Genomic DNA, 26,802 nt, shown 5'->3' with positions numbered 1-26,802 from the left:
CTATACTCAGCATTCATGTCCCACTACCCTACCTGAATGATCTGGATGTTCGACGGCGACGATGCATCATGGCATAGTGGACGATCGAAGGCGCAGTAGAAGTTCTATATGTGATCGGTGCTCGATATATTACTCATACTGGGGATCCGAGCATCGAGTTTCTGCGTCTTCTCTCACCTCTTGCTGTGAAAATTTAATGACTTGGCTGCCCTTATCGCTCCCGCTGTTGTTGTGTCGAGTTCGGAGTGTCCCTGGTCTTGCTGCTGTGCTCCAAACCCTCGTGTCTCTCTCAAACAGACACCGAGCACACCTAGCGAATGCGTTCTAGGCTAGTCATTCACAGGTCACTTCTAAACGTGACGACAGCTCCACCATCCACGAAAATACCGCATTTTTCCCATTGTCAACAATTCTGCCAGTACAGCGTGTTGAGTGCGATCAACACCTACTATGCCTTGACAGCGAGAGATTCCTGGGTCGAGTCCTAGACTCTGTCACTACCAAATGTGACGACGTCGCCAATATCAAACGATAGTCAGTTATTATACCAATGCAACATGTCGAGTGCGATCAATACTAACGACTTGATAGTGAGAGATCCTCGGGTCAAGTCCTAGATTCTGTCACTACCAAACGTGATGATGACTCCATCATCCAGAAGTTGTGCCCATCGTCAGTTATCCTGCTCGTGCGGCGTCTTACCTGCAATTGATACCAACGTCTTGACAGCAAGAGATCCCAGACCTTACCCGCTGGAGATGCACAGGACACTGCCGGCAACAACAACCAGGGCATTGTCAGTGACACCAGACATTCAGGGATTGACACGGCATGGGCCTTGGAGTTGGAGGGCACTAGCAACAACAGGACCAAGCGTCCAGCGAAGTCCGTCGTCTCATTCCGAAGGAGGACGGACCATAGAGGGCACTACTAAGCGTCAAGCAGAATCCAACGGAAACCTCGTCTCACATTTCTGGGTTTTACTGGTATATGTTGTTTGTATATATGCGCAGTAACTGTCACTGCACGACTCGCCGACTGCTTGTTCGGTATACAAAGTCTACTTATTGTATATCTCGCATCACGCCTTAAGGCACTTAGCCAAGGCGTGCTTACTCTTGTTTTACGCCTATGACGCCCTGAGCGAGGGTGATCGTTAATGAAGCTTGGGTGTAGTACGTTCTCTGTTCAATTAAAAGCCGTAGCTAAACACTGGACAATCTAGACATATCTATTACCTCTCGTAAACCGTGGCCTTTGCCGTCGTGCATAAGCGCGTTGGTGTGGCTGATACGCGTCACCATCTCGCTAGCATGAGCCCCTGGCATAGGTGAGATAGATGACAACGACGTCCCCAAAGCCTTGTGAAGAATTCCAAGTAAGTCGAATCTTTCTGACAAAGTCATTCTTGAACCTCTTCAGATGTGTGAGAGTGATGCGCAGGAAGCGAACGTGACGAGACTCTCCTGACGTCAGGACAATGATGGCACTGCACGAGTATTGACTCGCAATGCGGACGATGACTGGGCCATGACGTACTGCCGCTTGCAACTCTGTATATGACGGCAGAAGCAGGAACCGCCAGAGACCTAGAAAATTACCACCGCTCCGCATTACTCCTAAAGTCTCCTGTACTGAATGATTTGCTGCTCGATCAGCAGCAGCTCGGGCAGCGCTGCCGGTGGAACCCCGAACATCAGAAAGGCTCCTCCTAAGCTCTGAGATCTTGCGAGCTAGAATTGAACTTGTGGACTGGAGCACGTCATGTGAAAAGCTCCAAGCATATTTGGTATGCTTCCGGGGCTGATAATTCTCGGTTGTGAGCACAGAGCTGTTTGAAGTCGATACCGAAAACCTTGAATAGGGTGTCTTGACGCCAATCTGAAGTTCTCGACAGCGAGTGACAAATAGCAGACTTGCGTTGCACTCTGTAGCGAGACAGATATGCTTCCCGCAACCAAGAGTAGCTGAAAAGAATACTTGAGTGGCCTCCTCGACCTCTCCATTCCTCTGAGTTTACGTGAAACGAGAACAGAGCGCCGAGCTTAAACTGCAAAGAGTTAAACGGCGATTGAGGAGGCTATGGTGCTCTAACTGAAGTGATTCTCGGCACAGGTAGATGACTCTGTTGAGATCCTCGCTGGTATCCAATTTGTCGTATCTGTGTTGAAGCGTGACAACGAGGTTATTGAGCGTGTGATTATGATATCGATTCCCAGGTGGACAGTGTCAGTGCCTACCAATAAAGGCTGATGGCTCTCATGAGGTCGTAAATATCACCGCGTTGGTTGAAACGGTCGAGGATGAGTCCTGGGTTATTCAACACTTGAAGGGATCACGAGATCTGTGCCCAGCACGGCACAGGCACAGGGTTTCTTCATACAAAGAAATGGCCTCATTGAGGTCATGAGAGTTGCCTCGGTGATCCGAGCGGTAATCGAGTGACAAGGCCAAGCTATTCAGGTAGGTTTCGTGTTCAGAATGTCTCTCAGAGCAGAGAAAAACGGCTGCATGACGACATTGTATGCATTCGTCTACTAGGTGACCAATGCTACCGTGTTATTCAAAGCGTCTTTTTACTACATCTGCAAGCTCATAGAGGATTCTGGGACGGCGTTGGTTGCCCAGAGAACAGAGCTCGAGCACGACACATTGAAGATGGATGCCTTCATCGGATGCGTTGTTAGAAAACTGTTGCACTCACGGATCACACAATCAACGCCACTTGCCCCTGCCGTGATGCTGTTGTTCTCTAGCTTGCAGGACAGTTGCACAGATTCCATTGAGGAGGTGATAGATAAATAATGGACGATCAGAGTAGCCTGGCGGATGCAATGCAAGGGCTTCGTGAGAAATGATAGAGTCTGTCTTGATTACCGTTTGGAAGTAGCCTTCAAGGCGGGCCCACGCGAGCTTGGTGAGAGCCACAGCCTGGTCAGGATGGCCGACCGAACATCGATCCAGGACTGACTGAAAATGCTGTGGGGTAAAGAGACCATGTTGCTTGTCACGTATGTGGCGAATCGTTCATGGCCCGCATCTGTGTTCCCAGTAATGACAGTCACCGATGAACTAAACAGTAGGTGTTCCATCAACAAAATCCGACGTCGCAGAGGCTGATATTACTCACGTCAAGCAGGGCGCTGTCCTGGCTCTCGTAAAAATATAGAACAGCGGCCTTTAGCATGTGCGCTGAGGGGAAATTTTAATTGCCGCTGATAGCTGTAGATAGAGCGCGATGATCACCAAACGGATGCACGCCAAGATCAATAATGGGCAATGGTTGACAGGAGTCGTATGAGAAAACAGAAATAGGAACTATGTGACTGTGAATAAAGATCGTGGTGCTGCACGTGTAGAGACGCGATTTATCAAACTCAGCGGACTTTGAAAACCAATCTATAGACCACGCTCACAGCATATGGCGCCCTCGACTATAAACAAGTCAGGAATCAAAGCAAAGCACTCGGACTATGTGGCAAAAGGTATGAGTAACTATCAAGCGAGGAATTTGTAACTTTACAGGAAGGAATAGCGTTGATTGCACAAACACATCGTTTGTAGTATTCTCCCGGGATATCTGGAACGGTGACCTGATGTGTTTGAATTCTGTGTTGTTTGTCTGTTGATTTTGGGACTCTGCTAGGTTCTTCATATCATCCACCCTGTAGTTCTGTCATCCAGGCGCAACCAATCTGCCAAACCAATAGAAATTTCAACTCACTTTTACCAAAACTCTATTCTTAGGATATAAAAGCAGGCCGTGTCCACGTTCAGAGTTCCATCTGCAAAGCACCTGTATCACTTCACATAAATCATGCATTTCTCCTTCCCGGTCGTCGTTATCAGTGCTTGGGCAGCATGTATGTCTGTCACTGCATGTAGTCAACAATCCGAGCCCTGCAAGACTTACGATGATTGCTGTGATTACTTGTGCTGTATTGTGACGAGAGTGAGTATGGGTAGTTGGCTTTGCATCCAGGATTCAACCTTATTGATTACCTCTTACCTCCTACAATGTCAATAGCTTACCCAGTACCAAGGGTGCAATGATTGCTAGACTGCTCACCGATGGGCTAGCAGCCTGTCCGTGACCACATCTGGATAACGAGGCGTATTTCTGCTTTCGCATTGGTGTTGTGGCTGATAGCACAGTCCGTAGTTCGTTGCTGACTTGGTCAATGTGGTTGTTATTCCTAGAGTATGGACAGTTTTTCCTGTTCCAATGGGCAATGAAGGTGCTTTTGAGAATGCTCCATATTGACTGACTTGAAGAGACGTGAGGAGTAATTTCAATGTCTAAATTTGTGTTGCGTCGTTCAGACCTTGAAGCTTGAGTACTGAGGCCTGAGGAGTGTTCACTAATAATGCATTGCCAAAGTCCGCATTAAGTGCATGGCAGACTATCACTCGACGGGAAATGCATAATTTTCACTTGTTGCTGGATAACATCATAACACATAGTCAGACTCGGATCAGATCAGCAACATGCAGACCTTGGTTCAAAAATTCAAAACAACACATGATGACAGGATGTGATATATCTTATGATAGGACTCGCAGGTCACATCAGTACACCACCAATTTCTCCACAAGGGATATGACACTATGTAGTACTAGTTACACTTAAGTTCAACACCGTTTGGGGATGTTTCAGCGCAAAACAAATTTCATACTTGACAATAGGCGACATATGAGCATACTACATGTAAAACCATGTATCTATACTTATGGTCCGTGAATGTAACAAGGACAGGCATAGTACAGCTATAAGACGAGTATGAAATGAAGTGGTCAGTCCAGAACTATTGTGGGTTGCCGGCTCTGCGGGATTTTCACATCTGATGTCCCTATAACAATGACATTGCAAAAGATTACATTGCACCTCAGTGCACTTGTCGATCCCATTTGCCATCATAATCTCGGCTGCAAGTGACAATCAACTTATGCATGAACAGGCCTAGGATCAAGTGATGGTTGAACTGTTTGCGTCATAGTGACCTGCGCGAAAGTGTCATGCACATTGGTGCGTGGTTCTCGGTCGATCGTATCGCTTTTACAGTTACAAATATGATACACTCACTACATCGCATGACTCGGAGGCATACAGGAATGAGCCGTGCTTGTAAAAATAGTAAATAAAGAACGAATATTCTGACCACTACGCATCCAAAAATATTTTTGAGAAATACTTCTTCACGCCTTCTGTACCATGAACTATCGCCCCAATCACTCCGTCCGGCCGTATCACAAACACCTTTGTCTGGCTGGCTTCCACGAGGTAAGCCGAATAAGCATACCCCTCCCAATCAACAAGGACGAGGTCAGGGGACGCGACAGACGTCACTGATGCCGATGATGGCAGAACGACTGCCGATCGTACAACACTTTTGTCGTATGCCTCCAGTGCACCCAAGATCGGGGTAGCATCAGCAAGACTCGGCGCAAATACAAGCATTGTGTGGTACCAAGGTCTGTACAGACCGAAAAGCGTCGTTGTGTTGAGCTCTGCGCCCCCCACCCGCAACATATTGGGCGCATCAGGCGCCCTATCTCCGGCGTCCAGATGCCCCTCATCAAGCACACCATATGCGTTGATGGGCTTCCCCTCAACTGAAGTAACAAATTCATCGAGTACGATGGTGCTGAATCGGCAGTTGATGCCGAGCATGTAAAGGATGGGATTTCGTCCGGCTGACAGGTCCCCAGACGCTGTTGCCTTGTCGAGAATCGAGGTGGTCATCTTGAGCATCTCGGAGATCACAGGCAGACGCTCTGCGCTGTATGTCTCGAGAAGAGCTTTGTCGGCGAGCCCTTTCTGGACAAGCGCAAGCTTCCATCCCAGATTGAACTGGTGTAAGACGCGGTCAGTCATAACACACATGCTGCATCTACCCCACTTACTGCATCTTGTACACCTGAATTGAGTCCCTGTCCATAGACAAATGAGCAAGTATTAGCAACAATCGGATCAATCATACCTGACCGCCCGTTGGGCTGTGGACACTTGGATATGTTAGCAGCAATTTACAAAGAGGGCACTCAAAGATAGACATACTGAGCAGCATCTACGGCGACATGTATGAGTACAGCTACAACATCTCAAACAGAACTACATACCACCCGCAACAAATACTCGACCCTTGCTGAACTTATTCACCATCCGGATATTAGCCCTGGAACAAATTGATGAACGTGTATCCACACAGACAGGGACACAGAACGTACCGGAAGTCACTCATCCAGACCACCTTGTTGAATGTAATCTTCGTTGGTATTAACGATGCGATGGTCTCAAAGACAAGCTCTTCGCTCTCAGCTATCTTCGTGGGGTCTAGTTCGCGGCCGTAAAGGTAAAATTGCCAGCCATCCTCGGCAATTTCATCTGTTGCACGCAGTGAGAGGCTGCATGTCGTCAATATACACATCTCCAAGCCTCAAGTGAACATACCCTCGTTCATTAAAGTTTCCAAACAGGTGCCAATGCTTCAAGACTGGTTTAGGATAGCATTTCATCGAATTTATAGAAACCGGACGTACCACTCTATCGAGGCCAACGCCCGTCAAACGGATATCCCCAGTCACAAGCCGGGTATCGTCTCTACTCTCACCCAAAAATGTGAGTCCAAGTTGCTTGCGCACTATGCCTGCAAAAACACATTCAGTGTCGTTCATCCAAGGGATTAAACTGCGCCTCACTTTTAGCACCGTCAGCGCCGATGATCCACTTCGTATCAAAAGTCTCTGATATGCCGTTCTTTGCTAGAATAGCAGTGACGCCCTCATCGCATTGTTCGAATGAGCGCAATTCGGTGCCCATCTCAACAGAACAAGAAAACTTCTCTAGATGGCGTCGCAGAATCACATCTAGGAGTTGTTGACCCATCAATTTGGGGGCATGCTAAAAATTGAATCAGCATGAAGGTTTGATTAAGCGATGGTGTTACGCACGAATGGTATCGTTGAAGTAGGTTCCAGATGCGGGAACATCGATGAGTCTTTCAAAGGTTCCAATGTCCCAGGCTTGTACGAACGGCCGGGAAGGGCTGATTTTCCCAGACTATTGACTTCTGAAATATCCAGGAAATTGTAGACTTCGAGGGAGCGTGACTACATAGAGCATGTATTCAATGAGACCACGGGATGGTGTGACAAGTAGATGTGCGACAAACCCATGTTCCAGCACCACGCTGTCCCATGCGGGGGTGGTGGTCTTTATCGATGATGCGGACCGGGATACCGTTTTGAAGGAGCGTCAACGCTGCTACCAGACCCACTGGCCCAGCACCAACCTAATGGCAAGGAATTCAGCTGAGATGCAAACATGTATCACAAGTAGGTCACTTACGACTAGTACGGGAGAATGAACAGAATTCATATATAACCCTCGAGACACTGGCAGGAGGATTAGTTAGGATGGATTCCAAGTATTTGGTTCAGCAGGTCCTTATAACATCATGATGGGAACAGGGCTGGGTACTGTGGTAATGCCTTGTCATTCAGCTGTGGCCGCCGAGTTGTGTATGACTAGTGTCCTTACGAAACAACTTACCCATCAACAACGATGTGAGTTATTTGATGACTCTCTTGTACATACAGCACTCACTTTCACATAAGCAATCACCCCTTGGACAATGATTCAATCTCCCTAGTAAGACTGAAGTCAGCTGAATCTCTTATTTACGGTTCTACTTACACTTCCCTGACTATTGTGCCTTTCCCATTCCTAGTCCAAGCTTCTTCATCGGAGTAAGAAACGTTACACATTTCATCAGATGATATGTCAAAACGCTCACGAGATACTTCATGACGCTGACTGGACGGCTTTTAACCTAACAGCTCTCCTCCTTACCCCGCCACAAAGAGTAAACCCCGTTCGGCTATAGATCGCAGAAAGTGGATCTCTTTTTCATCATAATCAGGATATTTTCCATCGCTCGCCTCGTGGTTCCTTTCCTTTTCCTTCACGTCGCTCGTGCTTTCAAATATATTTCCCACATATATATAAACACGCATGTCCTGTTCATATTTTCAGTGAATCCATTCATTCAAAGTCATCGAACAAAGTATACCGCACACTGGTTCCTTTCCTTTTCCTTCACGCCGCTCGTGCTTTCATAACATATATTTCCCACACATATATAAACACGCATGTCCTGTTCATATTTTCAATGAATCCATTCAATCAAAATCATCGAACAAAGTATACCGCACACCGGTTCCTTTCCTTTTCCTTCACTCCGCTCGAGCTTTCATAACATATATTTCCCACATATATATAAACACGCATGTCCTGTTCATATTTTCAGTGAATCTATTCATCAAAATCATCGAACAAAGTATACCGCACACTCAGCTTCTTGTCATCTTCCGCCCTTGTCATCTGTATTCCCCTTCGAACTTGTCAGCATTCGAGCGATACACGTTGCATCTGCTCTGCACAGGGACCGGCCTCGTTGATGACAGTAATTTTTCGCTCACTGAATATTGGTGGTCTGAGTTGCATTGAGGACCAGGGTTCGAAGATCTCGACTAGACTCATACATGCGACACATTGCCTAGATACTTGGCTTGCAAATTGCGTTGGTGATATCATCGCGTCATCCAATATTTCTCAAGTGCTGTCGTGACTTACCTTTCAATGTTGGAGTTAGATTCGTTGACCTGGGAGATGCGTGTTCAAAGTGTCACCTCCTTGCGGAATCAGATATCATGATGTTGAACGTCGCCAATCGAGGTGACTGTTGCTATTTCGCGCGCGCGCGATCACCATACATGAAATAAGTAACACGAATCCGCTGCGTAAAGGCCCTCTCTCCTCAGGGATTTCTACTCCCGTTGTATGTCAGCCAAGAGCCCAAGGCCCCAGAGAAGTGCGTATTTAAGTTGTGGGAAATCATTCTATATAGCATGGTCAGCGTTATTGGGCATGAACAAGAGATGCATGCTGACCATGGCAATCGTCACGTAGCCAATGTACGGAAGAAGCCTGGGGATGAAGTGTGAGTGAATTAGAGGCGTGGTTAGAAGATTGAGTGGGAAAAGAGACGTGTCAGGCTGCGCCTCGAACATCACAAAAATTGCGCAACTAAGAGATTACCCGATATGGACGGTAGGGTGGCTGAACATATGACCAAACAAGTCCGTGTGATGTCATCAACACCTCGAGTCCTCGACACGACATTTGAATGCAGCAATTAACTCAGAATGATACCTCCCACCTTGTGATACTATCATAACGACATTATATAGATACTTATTGTATCTATATGACACATCCTAGATACTACAATATATACATCATGTCGTATAGATACTGTAATCAAAGTCTTTGTGCAACAGAAAATGAAAATGAAAATTTGATGTGCTGGCCGTTCAATTGAGAAGCATGCTAAATACATCAAAGTGCGCCATATCCTTCCTCGATCTACATACATTCAGTTTTCTTCCAAGTCCTTTGTTTGGTACCCTTTGGAACTTTGGCAACATCAGCAAAACCCTGATTTGGGTACAGCACCACAGCCACACAGCGTGTCACAGGTCACATATTTTTTTTTGCAAAGGCTCTGTAGCATCACAGAAGTACTGATTCTATGTAAAAATAAATGTAATGTAGTCATAAACATATATATAACAAGATGGTATACTAATAATTATGTTTTATTGAGAAATTGTGTAGTGTGCAGCTCTGTGCAGTGCTGTACAGCGCTGTGCATGGGGGGACCTCACTGTGACGCTGTGACACTATGCAGGGTTGTGCAGCGCTGTACATAGGGTTAGGGTTTTGCTGATGAAAGTGCAAATGGGCCCCAACAAGCTGAACTTTTGAACCATCTCTTGGCAATCATGCCTCTGATCTTCTCCATCCATTTCTTCTCTTCCCACTACTACCATCCCCCTTGTAGCTCCCATTTGTAGTTCTTGACATGAACATCCATCCAAGTGAATAGCTCACTCGGTCTGTCCCTTCTCATACATATCTTTGCATGGAGTGCAGCTACATAAATTTGCCTGAAGGTGATTATATGCACATTTTTTCCACTCTTTTCCACTCTTTGTGTTGAGTTTCTACCTAGTCCTACTTATTATGCTACTAAAATGATGGCAGGGAGTCTTTGGTAGGTGCATGTATTGCATTGTTATCTCACTAACATGTTGAATCGCTAGGGGGGGAACACCCCACCTAATTACGATGTGGAGGCATTCCTCAAACTGGCTGCAAAATCTGATGTTCCTGACTACTACAATGGTGCGTCCACATATCCCATCTCAGCATGCCTCGTCTCATATCATCCAGTGATTGTGACTATGGTACCTCTTCGCTTATTGGGTGCAGGATAGTTCATCTTATCATCCTCGTAAACGTGTACATCTCATCCCTGCTCTCTTTGCACCTATTCCTGCATCAAATGACCTGAACTTGACTTGGTGGTCATCTGTTCAATTCTCATGAATGGACTTTCAGCCTTTCCCCAATCTTTTGCTGCATTGACTCTCTATTCACAATTCCGGCCCACACCATCCTCATTGGAATTTACAAGGCCCCGCAAGCGACAAAAATTCCGCTTCCCAGTCCATAGCAAAATACAAGGACAGAGATACTCCCACGCCCAACACCCTCCTCAGTATCATGAACATGGATATTAAATCCCACTCACACAAGGCATTATCAGGTGTACATTTACCTTTTTCTGATCTTGATGTTGATTGTAACATTAATATTTCAGGCCAATGCTACCTGACATCCACCCATCCAGCCCCACATCAAGTGCCACCAGGCTTTTTTGATAATGTGCAAGTCCCTGATCCAGTGTGTTACCACCATTTACCTGCACAAGTTATTCTGATTTTCATTTTTTCAGTCTTCCACTACCCATCCTGATCCCTCTCTACATCACCTCCACAATGCTTTTGCACTGTCCTTGGGATCACATCCACGTGCACTCCTCACTCACCTTACCCAAAGCTTCCACCATATTCAACCAAATGCTGATGAACATGTCAAACTCCAGCAATACATAGTGCCTAGTACTTTCTCTCGCCCCAGTCCTCCTGTTGTTGAAGTTCCTGCACTAGATGACAAGAAGGTATGTCTGTTTGGAGGCTATGTTCTCAATGGCTGGTATCCCAAGTTTTAACTATAGGCACTATATGTTGCTCGGCAGCCAGAATGAGCTAGTGACAAAGCAAAATGCATCAACAACTCCAAATGGTGGATTCATATCATGCTATTCCTCTGCTGCGTATCCCCCAGTACCAACCATAGTCCTCATACCAACAGCACTCAACATTGTCCCAGCACATAGACATGTGTTTTCATCTTAGTCTTTTATCTTTCTGACCGCCATAACCTCTCAAATGGGCCTGACATACACATGTGAAGTTTGCTGTGCTCAACCTTAACACAGAAGAGGGTAGCACTCGGCAACCACTTTGGAGAGGCTCGGCGACCGCTTCTCGAATCACTCCATTTCCAAATTGGACTTTGCCTTGTTGCACTCATTCTCGCACTGGGACTTTTGGTGTTGTGCTCTTGTTACATTGTCTTTGATGCTAGCTCAGTATTCTCTCATTCAGTGATATCCTGCTGGCGCAGCAGGTTTCTTACATTGTAGCACCTTGCAATACTTTGTACTCTCATGATGATAATCAATATCTGACTTAAACTGAATATCTCTGTGTGATTTACAATGTCTGAATAATCTAATTGAGATAAGAATATATTTGCCTGGAACACGTCGTACATGCTCCATCCATTAGACATTTCAGGTTCCAAGTCTGCTTAGACATAATAGACCCTAACCCTGACATTGTTGACAGTGTTGACACTGCAGATATACCTATGTATGGTAGTGTCTAGGCTGAGCAATTTTTGTGATGAAACAGGAAGGAAAAGATGTGAGTAATTACTGCCATTTTCAAAACAGTTGGCACAGCTGCTGAAACACCACTTTTTCAGCCCTTTCAATACATAGCATCAAACAATTGTTTCTCAACAACCACTGCTCCAAATGCTATGATTCTTTAATGAAAGATGATCCATTTTATGGTGTCCAGGGCATGCCAACAAAATTGGAGAAATTTGACTGCTATCTTGGTATCTTGTTTTCATAAGGCTGCATTCTGACTCGATGAAATTTCCTGCAACAACAAGCTCTTCACCCAACCTATGATCACTTCTGGGTTCATTGGATACCATTTCCCGAGTGCACAACAATGAAATCTAGAGATTTGGTACAAAATTTGTCTCGCAAGCATGTCGCTAAGACTGTTGAGGTCATGAAAATCACACTAAAAGCTCCATCAGCAAACTAGTGGGCCCTTGTACAAGTTTGTACAAGCCTCACAATCCCACAGATAAGTCCCTGCTGTACAGGCTTGTACAAACTGCACAAGGTCACCTTGTACACCTTGTGGGCTCACCTGTGTGACACCATTAGTGTTACTAATTAGTAATGAACATGTGATGCGATGTTTGTCACTAACTAGGGGGGAAAGTCTATGCTGCGGTACTTTAGCGAGTTCTGCAGCACTTGGCAGTAACTTAGGTATGGGTAGAATATTAGTTATCGGACAAAGCTGAGAGCGGAAGTTACTGCTGGCAACATATGGTCACTACTTCCCGACACCTCCTCACCTTTTCCCATGTCCTTCAAACCTTCATGCTCATTGCTGGGCACGATGAGCATGAAATACCCTTCAAACTCAACCATTTTTGAATGTTTCTTTCTGCAACTTCATTTATTTTGATATATATGTAGTTATATGTGTATATGGTAAGTATTTTTATTGTTCAGTATTGGGACTTAACCGCCAACAGGCACTACCTTCTCTCCCCCACCATCACTGTCACTGCATCATCCTCGCAGGTCAAGATGATCATTCTCAACAACAACTCTCACTCTACATGTACCAGCACTGCCTCCTTAACACAGATCAGGTATGAGTGTTTGGCAGAACAACAGCGCCGAGCAGAACAAATAAGAGGTGCATGCTTATGACTCACTGTCTCCTTCTCTCAACTTCTATAGAAGAAAACAGCCTGCATATGTGAACACTGCTTGCAGAAGCCCACCTTGAGGCAGGACCTGACTATGTTGACAATGACCATGATGAATCAATGTTCCACAATGAAGATGCAGGAGAGCAATGGGTAGATAATGATGGCAAAGAAAATGTAGATGGTCCATTGTTCTCTGAGTTTCTTCGAACATCAGCTTCACAATGGTAAGTGCCCTAACTCTTGAATTATATTTGCTAACACTACTACCAGGGCTGTTTCAAATTGTCAGCAAGACAAATGGACTCGTACTCAGCATAACTATCTTGCTAACACTGCTTGGACACAGCAGATACCTACTCTTGTTGAAGCATATCTACGCTGGAAACATGAACCTCAAAATTGTTGTGCTGAAGATCCTAGTCACCACACTTTCACTGTGAGCAGAGTGGGCATAATGGGTAGGTCATGAACAACTGGTGTTTATCCTTCTCACTTTGTTTCATAGATTTTTCCCCTTGCTTATGCATCCAACAACAACATGATGAGGTGGCAAATGCAGCACTACTGCACTATGGTTTTCTTGGATGCTCCCCAGTCCAGCCTACTGTTGTTGTCAGACTTGAGTGCTTGGAACTATACTATCAAATACACCGCTGCCAATCTTCATTTGACATTCAAACAATTACTAAGGTTTTGTGTGCTCTTCACAACGTAAGCTACATATCAGCTGGATCAATTCATGTTACTGATGGGCCACTTGCAGGTAACATACTCGTCATAATTTCAGGCTCAATTCTCAACCACCTTCGACATCTATCTTGAAATATTGCACAACATTTGTTCACAAGTCGACTGTGCTCTTGGCAGGGATCCAATCAACTGGCGCATGAATGGCACATGTCTGTCTTGCACATTTGAGGTAATCTTTTAGCACGTCACATGCACTTCATACTGATATTGATTCAAATCAGCAATCAGACGAACCCAAACTCATCCCTCAAATATTGCACAGCATGGACGGAAATCACTCAGTGAAATGTATTGATGGCTCTGGATCCACAGACCCTGTATTTCCACAAGCAACTTCTTTCTCTCAGATGCTGCAGTGGAACAGCTCAAGTCCGATGTTCAGAGCCAACCTATAGACTACTCGGGTAACCCGGATGACAATTGTACAGAAAATTGGACAGCTGCCAGGTCCATTGAAGAAAATAAGGTTTTGGTGTTTGAACAAACAGGTATTTTTGTCATGGCCTGCCGGCATGGGTTCATAGAGTGTATTACTGAGATGAAGCATAGTGGAGAACTGTGAGTTTTTCTTTAAGTCTCAATACACTTCAATTAAAATTCACATTAGTGCAAAATATGGTCTTGCTGCTATCAATTGCATGCTCGACGTCTGTGGGAAAGACCAGGGGCTGGGTCACGATATTGGCTGTACCTCACGCAAAACTGTTGCCTCCAGTTCAATCAGCACCAAAGCTCAGGAACCCAATCTTATCATTGCCATCAATGCATTTCATGGCTATGCTCATAACCGTCGCTGTCAGCTGGCTCATCACCCTTTGTATCTTGAGGGTTTTGGCATTGAAGATCTCAAAACATGTGAACAAATTTTTTCAAGTTCTAACTGTGCCTGTGGGCTCATTCAGCATGCTTCATACTTTTATTGGATTCAATATCTTGATCTGCATTTTGACCAATGGGACAAAGACAAATATCTTGAGTTGAGTAAGTGTTTTAGATTTGAATTACGGCGCTATGCTAAGTCATTGTAAGGTAATTTCTTACACAACAATTATGTCCAAGCACTTCGCATAATAGATGAATACACTCCTTTGCTCAATGAGTTCAAGACACACAAATCTTTGACTGATGATGCCTTCCTGCAATGGAGAGAAGATGAATCTGAGTTCCTTACAAACCTTGCCCTTGAACCACCGTCAGATGCCATCGCAGTAGCATACATTGAAGAGCTGGAAAACTCCAGCGTGCAGAGTTAGTGACCTGCTTTATGATCACTAAACTAAACTATATGCTAATCATCCTTCTAGAGTGATGTATGGCAGTATGATGGATGTGCCATTTCTCATGTACACCCCAGCAAGTTTTACATCATTGTCGGGTCTTAATTCTGAAGCTCGTCAGTCTTCCAGAACTGCTGAAGCAAACCTTCTTGCTGCATTATGACACCTTCACTTACAAATGAATGTTGTTGGAGATTTTGAACGCTGCCATGAAATCAATAGATGCTGGGAGGCGTCAGACCCTCAATATCAACAGGCACATCAATACTCAGGCCAATGACACATTGTGCATGTAGTTGAAGAAATAGAGGGCCTAGTGGTGCAACACATGTTTGAACTGTCTAAGGTGAATCTCTCCAGCACAGGTACATTTATTTGTTTTATTGTCATTTTGAATCTTCAATCTCAAGTCTCCACTAGGATACAAAATGCACAAATATATTTCTAAAGCCATCACACAATGATCTGGAGCTATTGGCACAGCGCTTGAAAAGTACAACAGCTTGGTGCCACTCCAAGTTCCACCACACCCCACCCTCAATTACACTGACGTCATAGGATATGCATCTCTTGGTGAATTTGATCTCTTAAAGTACTCTCACCACAATCTTATGATGAAACCATGGGCTGTACTGGAAAACTGAGAGATGGCAGTCAAGTTTTTCAAAGTATTGTGCTCCCATGAAGCAATCACTTGGCTAGATGTTGAAATAGGTTGCCTTGGAGCATGGGTTCAGTTTAAGGACCAGCAGATATTGTCAACAATTAATTCCTTGCAAGATGAGGGCTCAATGATGCTGTTCGCAGTGTTGGAAAGACAATGTGCAGAATGGCATCACATCAATAATTTCCATCACATGCATCTATATAAAACTTCTCAGCTGACTGGCTACAATGGACTGCCACCACACTCACTACACAAGCAGGCTCTCATTGTAGATTTGGATGATGAGGACGATGATGATGAGAATGGTGACTTATATGATGAAGCTTCAAGACTTGCAAATACTATATCACACCTTGTACAGCAGCAGGACTACAATGTACTTGCTAATAGACAGTAATTGAAGTTTGTCTATAGAGACTTTCAGCCTTGACATACTGCCAATGAGGACGCGATACTACTAATATTCAAGTTGGTGGTGGCGCACTGCTAATGAGAACACAATATTATCAGTATCAGTGGTAGTATCGCGTTCTTGTCGACAGTGTGCCATGCCATACACTAATGTTGCCAATGAGGACGTGTTACTATCAGTATTGATCGTGGCACACTGCCAATGAGGATGCAATACTATCAGTATCCAAGTCATGAGTATGCAATGGCACACTACCGATGAGGGCGCATTACTATCAGTATTAGCAGTAGTATCACATTCTCATTGATAGTGTGCCATGCCACACCCAATGTTGCCAATGAGGATGTGTTACTATCAGTATTGATAGTGGCACACTGCCAACGAGGACACAATGCTATCAGTATCCAAGTCATGGGTATGTAATGGCACACTACTGATGAGGATACATTACTATCAGTATTTGCGTCCTTATTGGCAGTGTGCCACCATCAATACTGATAGTAATGTGTCCTCATTGGTAATGTGCCATTACATAGGATGCAATACTATCAATAAGTTGGTAGATCACCCGGGCCATGGATGAAACTTTATCGCATCTTCATTGGCAGTGTCACACCACCACACACCAATGTTGATAGTATCGCGTCCTCATTGGCAGTGTGCCACCACCATGACTCGGATACTGATAGTATTGTGTCCTCATTGGCAACATTGGTGTGTGACATGGCACACTACTGATGAGAACACAATACTACCACTGATTATTGGTGGGTCACCCAAGCCATGGGTGAAAGTATTGCATCTTCATTGGCAGCTGCCAACAAGAAGCAGATTTTGCATCTTTGTCCATTATACATACTTCATCATATAGCACATACTTTACTTTACTATATGGCTACATATATTTCGAAGTTTGCATCCTTACCCAGACATATTACTTTCAATGATATTGGTATTGAGCGTAATAAGTCTTTGTGGTATCTATAATTAGATAATGCACTAGTCCAAATTTCAAAAACAAGTTGCCTCAAGCTTTCAATGCTTTCATTTCACCCTCCCACTTATACACTACTGTCAAATGTTGTCACTAGAACTCAACAAGGACCATATGTCCCGCCTTGACTACTTGGATTTGCCAGTTGAGATACTGGTAAGTCTAAATTTATGTTCTAAGATGAATCATCACTTATACTATCATTTTACAAGATTCACTTCATCGAAATCAAGATGAGGGCTGAATTTGACTTCGACCATCATGATGGTATTTTGTCCATCCTTCCTAGTATTTGTTCAGCAGTGCTCTTATCTGAGCCCATTGAGGACAATTTGGAGCAACACATATTGAAGCACATATATTCAATCTTTTCAGACTCGTTTGCACATATGGTGTGCTGTCGTAAATTCAAAGAGTCCCTTCAGTGGCTTGGCCCTATAGAGTCAGCCAGCCCACCTTGACAATGCTCCTTAGGAGTTGGGCCAACCCACCATGGGCCCACATTAGATTGTCATCCCATAGCCACGGGTGGGCCGGTGAATGCATTGTACCCTACAGTCAGGGCTGGGCCCACAGTGGATGAGCCTCTGAGTTTTGGAGTGGGCCCATGGGTGCCAGATTAATACTCAACTGTATTGAAGAGTGGGCCTACAGCAGAATGGAGAAGTTAGCCCTGACCCATTTCGAGTGGGCCCATGGTCTATAATGATCGGCGAGTGTATGCTGGAAAAATGTGTCAGCGAAGGGATAGCCAGAATACTGTGTCGGCGATGATCAATAAGTGTTGGCGAGAAAAATGGGTCGGTGAAGGTATAGCCAGAATGCTGTGCCGGCGATAATCAATAGGCGTCAGCGATAGCATCCTGGAAGATGATGTTGGCGAATGAATCTTAGGTATGTGCCAGTGATAGACCATGAGCATTGGCAAGTATGCCTTGGGAGATAGCATTGGTGAATGAATTTTGAGAATGCTTACCAAGGCATTGGCGAGAAAAATTGGGTCGATGAAGGAATAGCCAGAACACTGTGCCGGTGATAATCAATAGGCGTCGGCGATAGCATCCTGGAAGATGATGTCGGCGAATGAACCTTACATATGTGCCAGCGATAAACCATGAGCATTGGCAAGTATGCCTTGGGAGATAGCATTGGTGAACAAATTTTGAGAATGCTTACCAGTGAGGGTTGATTGGCATCGGCAAATGTGCGGGACCTGTTACAGTCACTACGTGAGCCCCCAGCTACACGACCTGCCCTCTGCCACCTCGCACGGCAACGATACGATACGATACCCGGGCCCTTGGGCCTTGATGATAGATAACGAAAAGATGACGAAATAGAAGAGAAGTCCGGAAGATGCCGGATTAGGTAAGCGATCTGGATCGCTTACATGATATGACGACATAGGTCTAGAAGACCTATATATGTTATCAAGATAGAAGGCAAGCCTCGTGTTGCCTCATGTACTGATAGAAGGACGCCTCGCGGTCCTTATCATAGATAGAAGCCTACCTCATGCATGGTATCTCTGACTCGATAGATAAGCACTTAGAACCCAGCTTCAGGCTGAGCTTAGATACGATAGAGTAGCCTTATATAAGGTCGACGGATTAAAGTAGATGTTCCTTACTTTAATCCTACTGGGTTTACCATCGAAACCTTTGTCCTGCTAAAGCTACCTGCTCGACATCAGATCCGTACCTTCGGAAGGACTTGAGAACCCTTCTGTCTGTAACTCGCTATCATCGTTCGCCTCCGTGAACGTACGCAACTCCTGCTCTTCTGTAGGAGCCGACCTCGGACTCTCAGCACGAGGTATCACTGTCGTGATCGTCGCTGTTAGATTATCCCAGTTCGCACGCGACACACGTCGTAACAAAGGATTAAAGTCCCTTTACTGTACGCCTCCATCACAGGCTACAAGATAACTGATTGCACTTGCTGTCAACGTTACTGACACTCGTAGAACCCCGAACCTAGATCCCGAAAGGATTTTCATATCCCTGATCTAGAACCCTGATCGTACCGGCCTGACCAGTCGCAAGAATATAAGAACCGCCGTCACTGTGGAAAGCTCCAAGAAAAGGATACCACGAAGATCGTAGAACCCATCTCCAATATGGCAACTACCAGAAACACCTTCGCCGCCTCGCATCTGACCGGGAAGGAGACTCGCCTTTGTTTGCGAGAGAAGAAATGTTTTGTGTGCCACGTCATCGGACACAAAGCCGCGAGCTGTCCTCAATGGACCCGAACCTCACGGAGAAAGATGATCGAAGAAGAACCCCTGCGCGCTATCAAGAAAGCCGGGGCTAAGGAGGACATACGGGTGAACGCCACCCTGATCTCCAGAACGAGAAGCAACCCCATCACGACATCTATGATCGTAGATTCTGGGGCGTGTGAGTCCTTTGTCAACCAGGACGTAATCACGCAGCACCGCATCTCGACGCACCAGCTAGAGAACCCTTTAAGATTCTCGAACGCTGACGGATCCTGCTTCGGAACGAAGCCGATAGAAAGGTTTTGCAACCTTACTTTCCAAATAGACGAAAGGGTAATGACCGAAAGGTTTTACCTAGCCGAACTTGGTCCGAAAGACAAGTTCTTGCTTGGACGACCTTGGCTCACAAGCCAGAACCCCGCAATCAACTGGAAAACCGGCGCGGTAACTCTCAGAAGTACCGCAGAATCCCGAAAGAAGCAGAATGAGATAGATTCTGATCGGAAGAAGAACGGCAAGACGCCCCTCTTCCTGAAAGAAGAAAAGAAGGTGACACAGAAGAGAAAACGATCGGTATCCCCGACAACTCCCCGTACCTTCTCTTCGGGCACAGTACCACTAGCCCGAACGACACGAATTGCACCGGTCCACGAAGAGCCACAGGACGGAATCCCCGTCGAAACTTCAGAACCCGTACCACAGCCCACGAAAACTGTGACGAAGAAAGATTCGCTGCCAAGAATTGACCTTGCAGCAAGAAGATATGAACAGAAGAAACCGGCCACTGATCCGGAGACAACTCAGAAGAAGACTTCCAGACCGGCGCTGATATCTGACCACATTTATCCCGAACCGCCAAGACAGAAGACGATCGTACCGGCTGTTCAGCCGATGAAGATTGATGAAGATCCCGCACCTGCCCGATATGAATTCTCGGCAGAGCCCGCACAAGTCCTTGGGAAGGGACGTGCGATGATGAATGAAGAACCGCCTGTATCCAAGGCACCCAGACTGGCCCCTGAACCAGAAAAAACTCAGAGATTCGAATTTTCTGGAGAACCGATATCCGTTCTCGGAAAAGGACGCGCAGTCCGAATCGAAGACCCTCCCACCGCCAAGAAACTCAGATTCTATGAAAGTCCTGAGTCCGCGATGGAGGAAGACCCTGAACCGGCGTATTTAACCGCCGATGAACCGCCGAATTCCCTCAACCTCTCCATGACACCCGCGCACAACCCCGAAGAAGCAATGACGCTATCTTCTGATACCGAACTCCCTCCTGTGTTACAAGAAGCCCAGGATATTTTCATCGAACGAATCGCTTCAGTCCACGAAGCATATCGCCAGAATGAAATAAAAAAGGAAGAAGAAGACGCCGGGCCGAGTTTTGTCAGATTTATTGACATGGATAACTCCGAGGATGACGAGGATGAAGACGAAAACGTACCCTCTTCGCATGATCTGCGAATGGTAGATATGGAAGGAAACGACTTCGAAGACGACGGCCCGCTCCCTGGCCTAGACTTCTGATTGGATATGATTAGTCGGTGACTAATGGCTTAGTAAGGGGGTGAAATCCTCCATTTTACTTATTTTCCACGCCTACTCCACCCCGAACACTGATCACTGAATCCTGAACTCGACCAACTTCCACGTTGGTCCGGAATGACCTAAAACTATCGCAGGTCCGGAATGACCCTAAACTACGATTGTCCGTAATGACGTAAAACTAGACGATGAACAAGGACGAACCCCGGAAAACTCCTGCAAGCTTCGGGACCCCTCACATCACTGCACTTCGACCACCCGAGTTGACCACGTATGTAAACAAAGGGTAATAGAAGACGACCTCCCTGCTGGACGACCCCAAGAAACTCCTGCAAGCCTTGGCACCCACGCTCGGACCCGTACCTTCGACATCTGAATAAAGAATCTAGAAATAGATCTCTACAGAAGATAAGAAGACTAGACCTCCGGAACGAGGCTAAACTATCACGAGACGAACTCCACGGAAACTCCTGCAAGCCCATGGAACCCTCTAGAACCCATCATGGCAATGACGACCACCCTCTGATGACGACCTGATCTTTCAACAAAGATAAAGGATGATAGTACCTATCACGGCACTTTCCCTCTGATAGCGAAGAAGAATCTCGAACACGAGTTAGCCTCATGGCTAGATAAGACGATAAGAGATAACGATAACGATAACAAGTTTAGATTGAAACGGAGCTTGGATTGATCTGGAAGAAGGTTATAAACCCTCTCGATCCTCGAACATCTCTCCCACGAACCTCCATCATCATCATCATGACGAACTCCATCGATAACGCCTCTATCAAGAATGCACTGAAGGACTCCGACTACGGAGTAGTCCTCAGAATGACAGAAAATAGCGCGTTCAACGAAGCCGCTATCCTGACCCCCGCGTACTCCCAAGCGATCGACGAAATCCTTGGTGACCAAGACGCCAGAACTGCAGCGAGTACCTCCCTCACCGTCTGCATTATACGAACCACGAAGCTGCTGGAAGATGTAGCCAATCGTGTTGACCTAGATGAAGCAACTCGTAGACTTGCTATACTTCATCTGCAACGGCGGATCAGAAACTTCGCGCTTCACTTACTCCCCCTCGACTTCTCCGATACCACAGACCTCGCGATAAAGAAAGTCGAAGCGAAGCCCGTTATAGAAGAACCCGCACCACGCTCTGCAGGCGCTGCGGAGGATACGGACATCAGTTCAGAAGATGTCCAGATTATGTTTGTTGCATCTGCGATGAACTAGGACCTGACCATCTGTCGGTCCACTGCCCGCGACTCAACGGACGCATCGTACTCCAAGAGTTTAGCGATGAAGAGAAGTTTTTCGAAGCTCTCTTAGATTGGGAGCACAACCACAAGGCACTTGCGGATCTAGAACTTCGGCATCCCACCGAACTTTCCCTTGCCTCCGAAACTCCCTCCGCACCTTCTACATCCACGATAGCAATTCCTGCACTACCCGCCGCTACGATGGAAGAAGATGTTTGATGATATACAAAGTCGGTGACTTTGTGCGTAGTAATGGGGTAATGTTACAGTCACTACGTGAGCCCCCAGCTACACGACCTGCCCTCTGCCACCTCGCACGGCAACGATACGATACGATACCCGGGCCCTTGGGCCTTGATGATAGATAACGAAAAGATGACGAAATAGAAGAGAAGTCCGGAAGATGCCGGATTAGGTAAGCGATCTGGATCGCTTACATGATATGACGACATAGGTCTAGAAGACCTATATATGTTATCAAGATAGAAGGCAAGCCTCGTGTTGCCTCATGTACTGATAGAAGGACGCCTCGCGGTCCTTATCATAGATAGAAGCCTACCTCATGCATGGTATCTCTGACTCGATAGATAAGCACTTAGAACCCAGCTTCAGGCTGAGCTTAGATACGATAGAGTAGCCTTATATAAGGTCGACGGATTAAAGTAGATGTTCCTTACTTTAATCCTACTGGGTTTACCATCGAAACCTTTGTCCTGCTAAAGCTACCTGCTCGACATCAGATCCGTACCTTCGGAAGGACTTGAGAACCCTTCTGTCTGTAACTCGCTATCATCGTTCGCCTCCGTGAACGTACGCAACTCCTGCTCTTCTGTAGGAGCCGACCTCGGACTCTCAGCACGAGGTATCACTGTCGTGATCGTCGCTGTTAGATTATCCCAGTTCGCACGCGACACACGTCGTAACAGGACCACAGTTGGCCGATCAACAAGAACACCAACCATACTCCCTGCCGAAATGGGATTCTATAGGCATGAGCGGTGACATTTTTCTCTCGGATTGTTTGGCTTAATACTAAGATCTGTGGGCCTCATAATATATCCTATAACAAGACTCAGGATGCTGCTGAGATATTTCATGTTGGTTGGCTCACACAATGTCATATTAACATATGCCAGAGTCAGTGACACTGGTTTCTGGGACTCTATTACGAAAACGATCAACACTGCATATCACAGGTCTCCCAGTACATATATTGCCGATGATAGGCTCACTGGTATTTGCAATGCCATCTCACGTGACTGTTCGGTGGGCACAGAATACCATATCTAGAAGCTACAAAATGCTACTTTATGAAGCAGCTCAGGACACCAGTGTTGCTGACAAATATAGTTCACACTCCTGCACATGTACCTAGGTTGCTGGGACATCTCACCACCACAGGCAACGGGCTCGCCAACATTCAGGATTCATTTAACACCTTGCCTGAAATAAAATCCTCAATCTTGGCATATCATCAGGATGAAGGAGACCACTTCACCAGCGTGAGCACAAAATGATACAAGTATCCAATTGCCATTCTGAGCCATGCACTGGCAGCACTAATTCTGAAGGAGGAATACATCAGTGTATTCACAAGTACAAAATGACAAATCTAACTACCATAGTCCATTGCAATTATCCTAATACTACAAATACATACAAGTCTAGATCACTATGTAACAGCTCATTCATGTGTGGTAGATGCTATGGATGCCGACTCAGCTGGAGCATCCTCTGCATCAATGCCAGAATTAGAAATAGGTACTAGAGAGGCACAGTGCTTGCCAATGATCACTGGCAAACAAACTGAAGATGTCAGGAGTAATTCCTGTTGAAGTTCTGCCATCTGCTTGGCGAGCAGTGTGTAGGTTGCCTCTTGCTCGGCAAGTCACCAGTTGGCATCAATGACTTGTTGCTCACCTGAGCTCACCTTCTCCTGCAGAGAACTCACAATTGCCTTCAGTGCTGCTACCTCATCCGTCAGGGAAAGGACTGATGTACTGGCCTTGGTGGCAGGAGTCGCAGTGGTAGTGGCATCCATGTCAGCTGCAGGACTGGAAGTGACAGTGACATTGGTGGCAGCAGCAAGAAGTGCGATGGTAGAATCGGAGGAAGTGGCTGGGATAGCATCGGCGGTGTTCATAGTGACATTGGTGTGAGCCTGGTCACCTGCTGCAGGTCCTTGAGTGATGGTGGCTACAGGGTCCATGTGCGGGAGTTCTGTTGGTCTGTAAGATATGGATCAGCAGAATGAAAAGTCACATACCATTTGTGACTTCGGCAACATGAACCAGTAATGGACGCTGGCAGGACTTCAACCTTGTGCAGTGAGCGACAGTCGCTGTAGATTTCTTACCCCTCTGCAGAGGAGCTGAGCCCTTGCCGCCGCAGTGATGTTTCAAGCGGTGGTAGCATACACAAACAGCCAACTTGCCGCTGGTGGTGTTGAATCCTTGGCGGCAGACCAGCTGCCTTTGAACACAGGAACTGCATCCTGGATCCCATACCAGCGATCTCAGGTTGGTATGGTCGTCTTCCTCAAGGACATTGGGGGAGCTGGAGGTGGCAGTGCCTGCATTCTTCGGGACAGCCTTGATGATCTTGGGAGCAGGCTGGGAAATGTTAGAAAGTAAATTGGGCTATTGAATCAAATATCAACTTACCGGGATCACAACATAAGGAATCCCCATTTTCGGCGCAGGACCTACATTCATCTCATTCATCTTCTCATCCAACTTGTCGACTTTGATGTATCACGGGCCTGTCCTGGGTGCAGGATTTGGTGTCACTGTGCCCTCAAGCTGACTTGCGGCAGACTTGCAGCATTGGCGGGAACCTTTCACCACAGGAGGAAGTCTTGCTGGCAAAGATGACTAACACATGTCAGAACATAAGTACATGAAAAGATATCAACACTTACTTTGACTGGTGCCGCTTCCTTGGCGATGTAGAAACAACAATACAGTGAGGCACAAACGAGGCTCCTGACTGTATCTGTAAATGTTGTAAGGTCATGCGCTGCCTAGTCTGCTATACATACTTGAGACGACAAGTGCGTTTGACCCTAAAGGGGAAGCAAGTGCAGCAAGGATCTAGAAGTGTGCTACTAAAGCAAAGCACGAGAAAGCGCAGGTGCGCGCAAGGCGTGGGAACACGCGCACATATTAGCGTGAAGCATGAGAAAGTGCGCGCACATATGCGGAAACGATAGAGTAAGAGTGAGTTTGCTTAAGTGATGATATGATGTAAGACAAGAGAAGAGAGATGCGAAGTGTAGACAAATAGATTTCTACTATGTTCTACTAAGTAGTAAGTGGGTAGTAACTAGTAAGTGAGTAGGATGAAGTGTGCTCCCTCATAGTATGTACTGCTGGTGCTTATATAGCGTGCCTAAGCGCTGTCATGCGGAGCCGAAGCACTACTGAGTAAGGTATGTAAAGATATATATGAGTGAGAGTCCATGATAAAAATAAAGGTGGAACAATATGCTCATAAGAGAAATGGAAATATACGCACTAGAGGGCTTGGTGGACAGTGGATGGATGCTTCTGGATGGCTGGCACTATAGGGCGCTCAAGCACGTGGAAAGCTGCGCCTCATATAGGAATAGCTGTGGATAGCACACAGAGTGGTGCTGCAAGTTTGTGCTGTATACTCCTTGGTGAAAACTGCCATATCATGCCATGAGAGGCATGAGTCTCTACAGCGACCTTCGCATTTTCTACCTCACTTTCATCATTATCACTGATAATGACCTTAGACTTTGCATGCTGACACTTAGTCTTCGGCACACTGCTGCGACTTCTGGTGCTAGTGGCGCGTGAACATGCACATTTGCCACACTCCAGTTGACGACCACGCTCATCAGCAGACTCATCAGCAGGGTTTGCTTTTTCCTTGCCTTTGCCCCTTCTCAACAGACATCACAGGTTCCTGAGGAAGGGCACCGCTAAACTGCGAAGGACCAGCAATAGGAGGAGTTGCTGGCGGCGCAGGTTGCGCAAAGCTAACACTTAGTGGGTAAAGGGGGCTCCGGGTGTTGCGAGGATTGTCTCTGCAGATGTTAGTCCAAACAGGAGTTGTGATGACCTTGCAAAAGGATGTGTCCAAGTGTTCCTGCAACTCTGTGGCAGCAGAAAGTACAATCAGTGGAATGGACTTTGCTTGTGTTGCAAACATCGTAAATGCATGTGACTAGAATTACCATGAGAGAATATACTATTTGCAAGAATTACCAAACTTACTAGCATTTTTGCCATGTCCACCACAATTGGCATATTGCGAGGATTGGTAGGATCCAACTGCAAAGCTGTCTGCAGGAGTTCTTCCATGCGCTTTCCTGCCTTGCAGAAGGTCTGGTTGGCAGTCGTGCATGTGGTATTAGTTACAGAAGACATATTGAATGTGTTAATTGATGTAGAAGCACAAAGTATGAACAAGCAAGAGTCTGATGAGTGGCGATGAATTGTGATGGTAATAAATACCAGTGTGACGTGGCTGATTATGTCATGTGTATTTGCCTAATCAGGTACCAAACAATACAAATCGTTTGGTTGTGACCACATCCCACAACTCCACAACACATTTGTGTATGGGCCCTTCGTCCCCACAAACCTCCACTATAATTAATTGTGACCGACAATGAATTTCAAACATTGCAAT

General features: G+C 46.0%; 9 protein-coding genes across 9 annotated transcripts; 4 read left to right on the top strand and 5 right to left on the bottom strand.

The window, feature by feature from the left end:
- Positions 1–2,319: 2,319 nt before the first annotated feature.
- F5891DRAFT_952696 (uncharacterized protein) lies at positions 2,320–3,018 on the bottom strand (the record flags this gene model as incomplete). The annotated part of the gene is made up of 2 exons (XM_041375126.1): positions 2,320–2,537; positions 2,721–3,018. Coding segments are annotated over 2 exons (516 nt in total), but the record flags the coding sequence as incomplete, so codon positions are not given.
- A 2,143-nt stretch (positions 3,019–5,161) lies between these two features.
- Positions 5,162–7,378, bottom strand: F5891DRAFT_1188954 (FAD binding domain-containing protein; the record flags this gene model as incomplete). Its single annotated transcript, XM_041367074.1, has 12 exons — positions 5,162–5,851; positions 5,905–5,931; positions 5,982–5,997; positions 6,059–6,068; positions 6,121–6,176; positions 6,229–6,405; positions 6,452–6,486; positions 6,541–6,647; positions 6,700–6,901; positions 6,952–7,110; positions 7,173–7,292; positions 7,349–7,378. The coding sequence occupies 12 exons, from the start codon at positions 7,376–7,378 to the stop codon at positions 5,162–5,164; spliced, it is 1,629 nt and encodes a 542-aa protein (XP_041225828.1).
- A 78-nt stretch (positions 7,379–7,456) lies between these two features.
- Positions 7,457–7,979, top strand: F5891DRAFT_1034839 (uncharacterized protein; the record flags this gene model as incomplete). Its single annotated transcript, XM_041361784.1, has 2 exons — positions 7,457–7,547; positions 7,607–7,979. Coding segments are annotated over 2 exons (238 nt in total), but the record flags the coding sequence as incomplete, so codon positions are not given.
- F5891DRAFT_1034835 (uncharacterized protein) lies at positions 7,947–8,824 on the top strand. The gene is made up of 2 exons (XM_041361783.1): positions 7,947–8,019; positions 8,351–8,824. The coding sequence occupies exons 1-2, from the start codon at positions 8,015–8,017 to the stop codon at positions 8,628–8,630; spliced, it is 285 nt and encodes a 94-aa protein (XP_041225826.1). The 5' UTR covers positions 7,947–8,014; the 3' UTR covers positions 8,631–8,824.
- F5891DRAFT_1034834 (uncharacterized protein) lies at positions 8,825–9,077 on the bottom strand. The gene is made up of 2 exons (XM_041361782.1): positions 8,953–9,077; positions 8,825–8,901 (listed from the first exon to the last, which is right to left on the bottom strand). Exons 1-2 carry the CDS (start codon positions 9,070–9,072, stop codon positions 8,830–8,832), a joined length of 192 nt encoding a protein of 63 aa, XP_041225825.1. The 5' UTR covers positions 9,073–9,077; the 3' UTR covers positions 8,825–8,829.
- Positions 9,078–14,252: 5,175 nt separating this feature from the next.
- On the top strand, positions 14,253–15,006 carry F5891DRAFT_1128661 (uncharacterized protein; the record flags this gene model as incomplete). The annotated part of the gene is made up of 3 exons (XM_041364302.1): positions 14,253–14,311; positions 14,361–14,734; positions 14,783–15,006. The coding sequence occupies 3 exons, from the start codon at positions 14,253–14,255 to the stop codon at positions 15,004–15,006; spliced, it is 657 nt and encodes a 218-aa protein (XP_041225824.1).
- Positions 15,007–21,637: 6,631 nt separating this feature from the next.
- F5891DRAFT_980518 (uncharacterized protein) lies at positions 21,638–22,359 on the top strand (the record flags this gene model as incomplete). Its single annotated transcript, XM_041377012.1, has 2 exons — positions 21,638–22,067; positions 22,115–22,359. 2 exons carry the CDS (start codon positions 21,638–21,640, stop codon positions 22,357–22,359), a joined length of 675 nt encoding a protein of 224 aa, XP_041225823.1.
- Positions 22,360–23,824: 1,465 nt separating this feature from the next.
- Positions 23,825–25,318, bottom strand: F5891DRAFT_1188950 (uncharacterized protein; the record flags this gene model as incomplete). The annotated part of the gene is made up of 8 exons (XM_041367073.1): positions 23,825–24,019; positions 24,071–24,360; positions 24,407–24,752; positions 24,804–24,875; positions 24,930–25,013; positions 25,061–25,134; positions 25,181–25,204; positions 25,261–25,318. 8 exons carry the CDS (start codon positions 25,316–25,318, stop codon positions 23,825–23,827), a joined length of 1,143 nt encoding a protein of 380 aa, XP_041225822.1.
- Positions 25,319–26,016: 698 nt separating this feature from the next.
- On the bottom strand, positions 26,017–26,537 carry F5891DRAFT_980516 (uncharacterized protein; the record flags this gene model as incomplete). The annotated part of the gene is made up of 2 exons (XM_041377011.1): positions 26,017–26,334; positions 26,385–26,537. The coding sequence occupies 2 exons, from the start codon at positions 26,535–26,537 to the stop codon at positions 26,017–26,019; spliced, it is 471 nt and encodes a 156-aa protein (XP_041225821.1).
- Between the last annotated feature and the right edge of the window lie 265 nt (positions 26,538–26,802).

The sequence above is a fragment of the Suillus fuscotomentosus genome, assembly GCF_016647785.1.
Source record: "Suillus fuscotomentosus strain FC203 chromosome Unknown F5891scaffold_28, whole genome shotgun sequence".
Taxonomy (NCBI): Eukaryota; Fungi; Basidiomycota; class Agaricomycetes; order Boletales; family Suillaceae; genus Suillus; species Suillus fuscotomentosus.
Note: the sequence above shows the minus strand (reverse complement) of the source record. Positions and strands in the feature narration are given on the sequence as shown.

What these genes read in the sequence shown, in the direction of transcription:
- F5891DRAFT_1034834 (XM_041361782.1), bottom strand. Translation starts at nt 9,072, where the DNA reads ATGTTCGAGGCGCAGCCTGACACGTCTCTTTTCCCACTCAATCTTCTA. An exon ending in GCTACGTGACGATTGCCATG is followed by an intron (nt 8,902 to 8,952) that starts GTCAGCATGCAT and finishes CATGCTATATAG; the next exon opens with AATGATTTCCCACAACTTAA.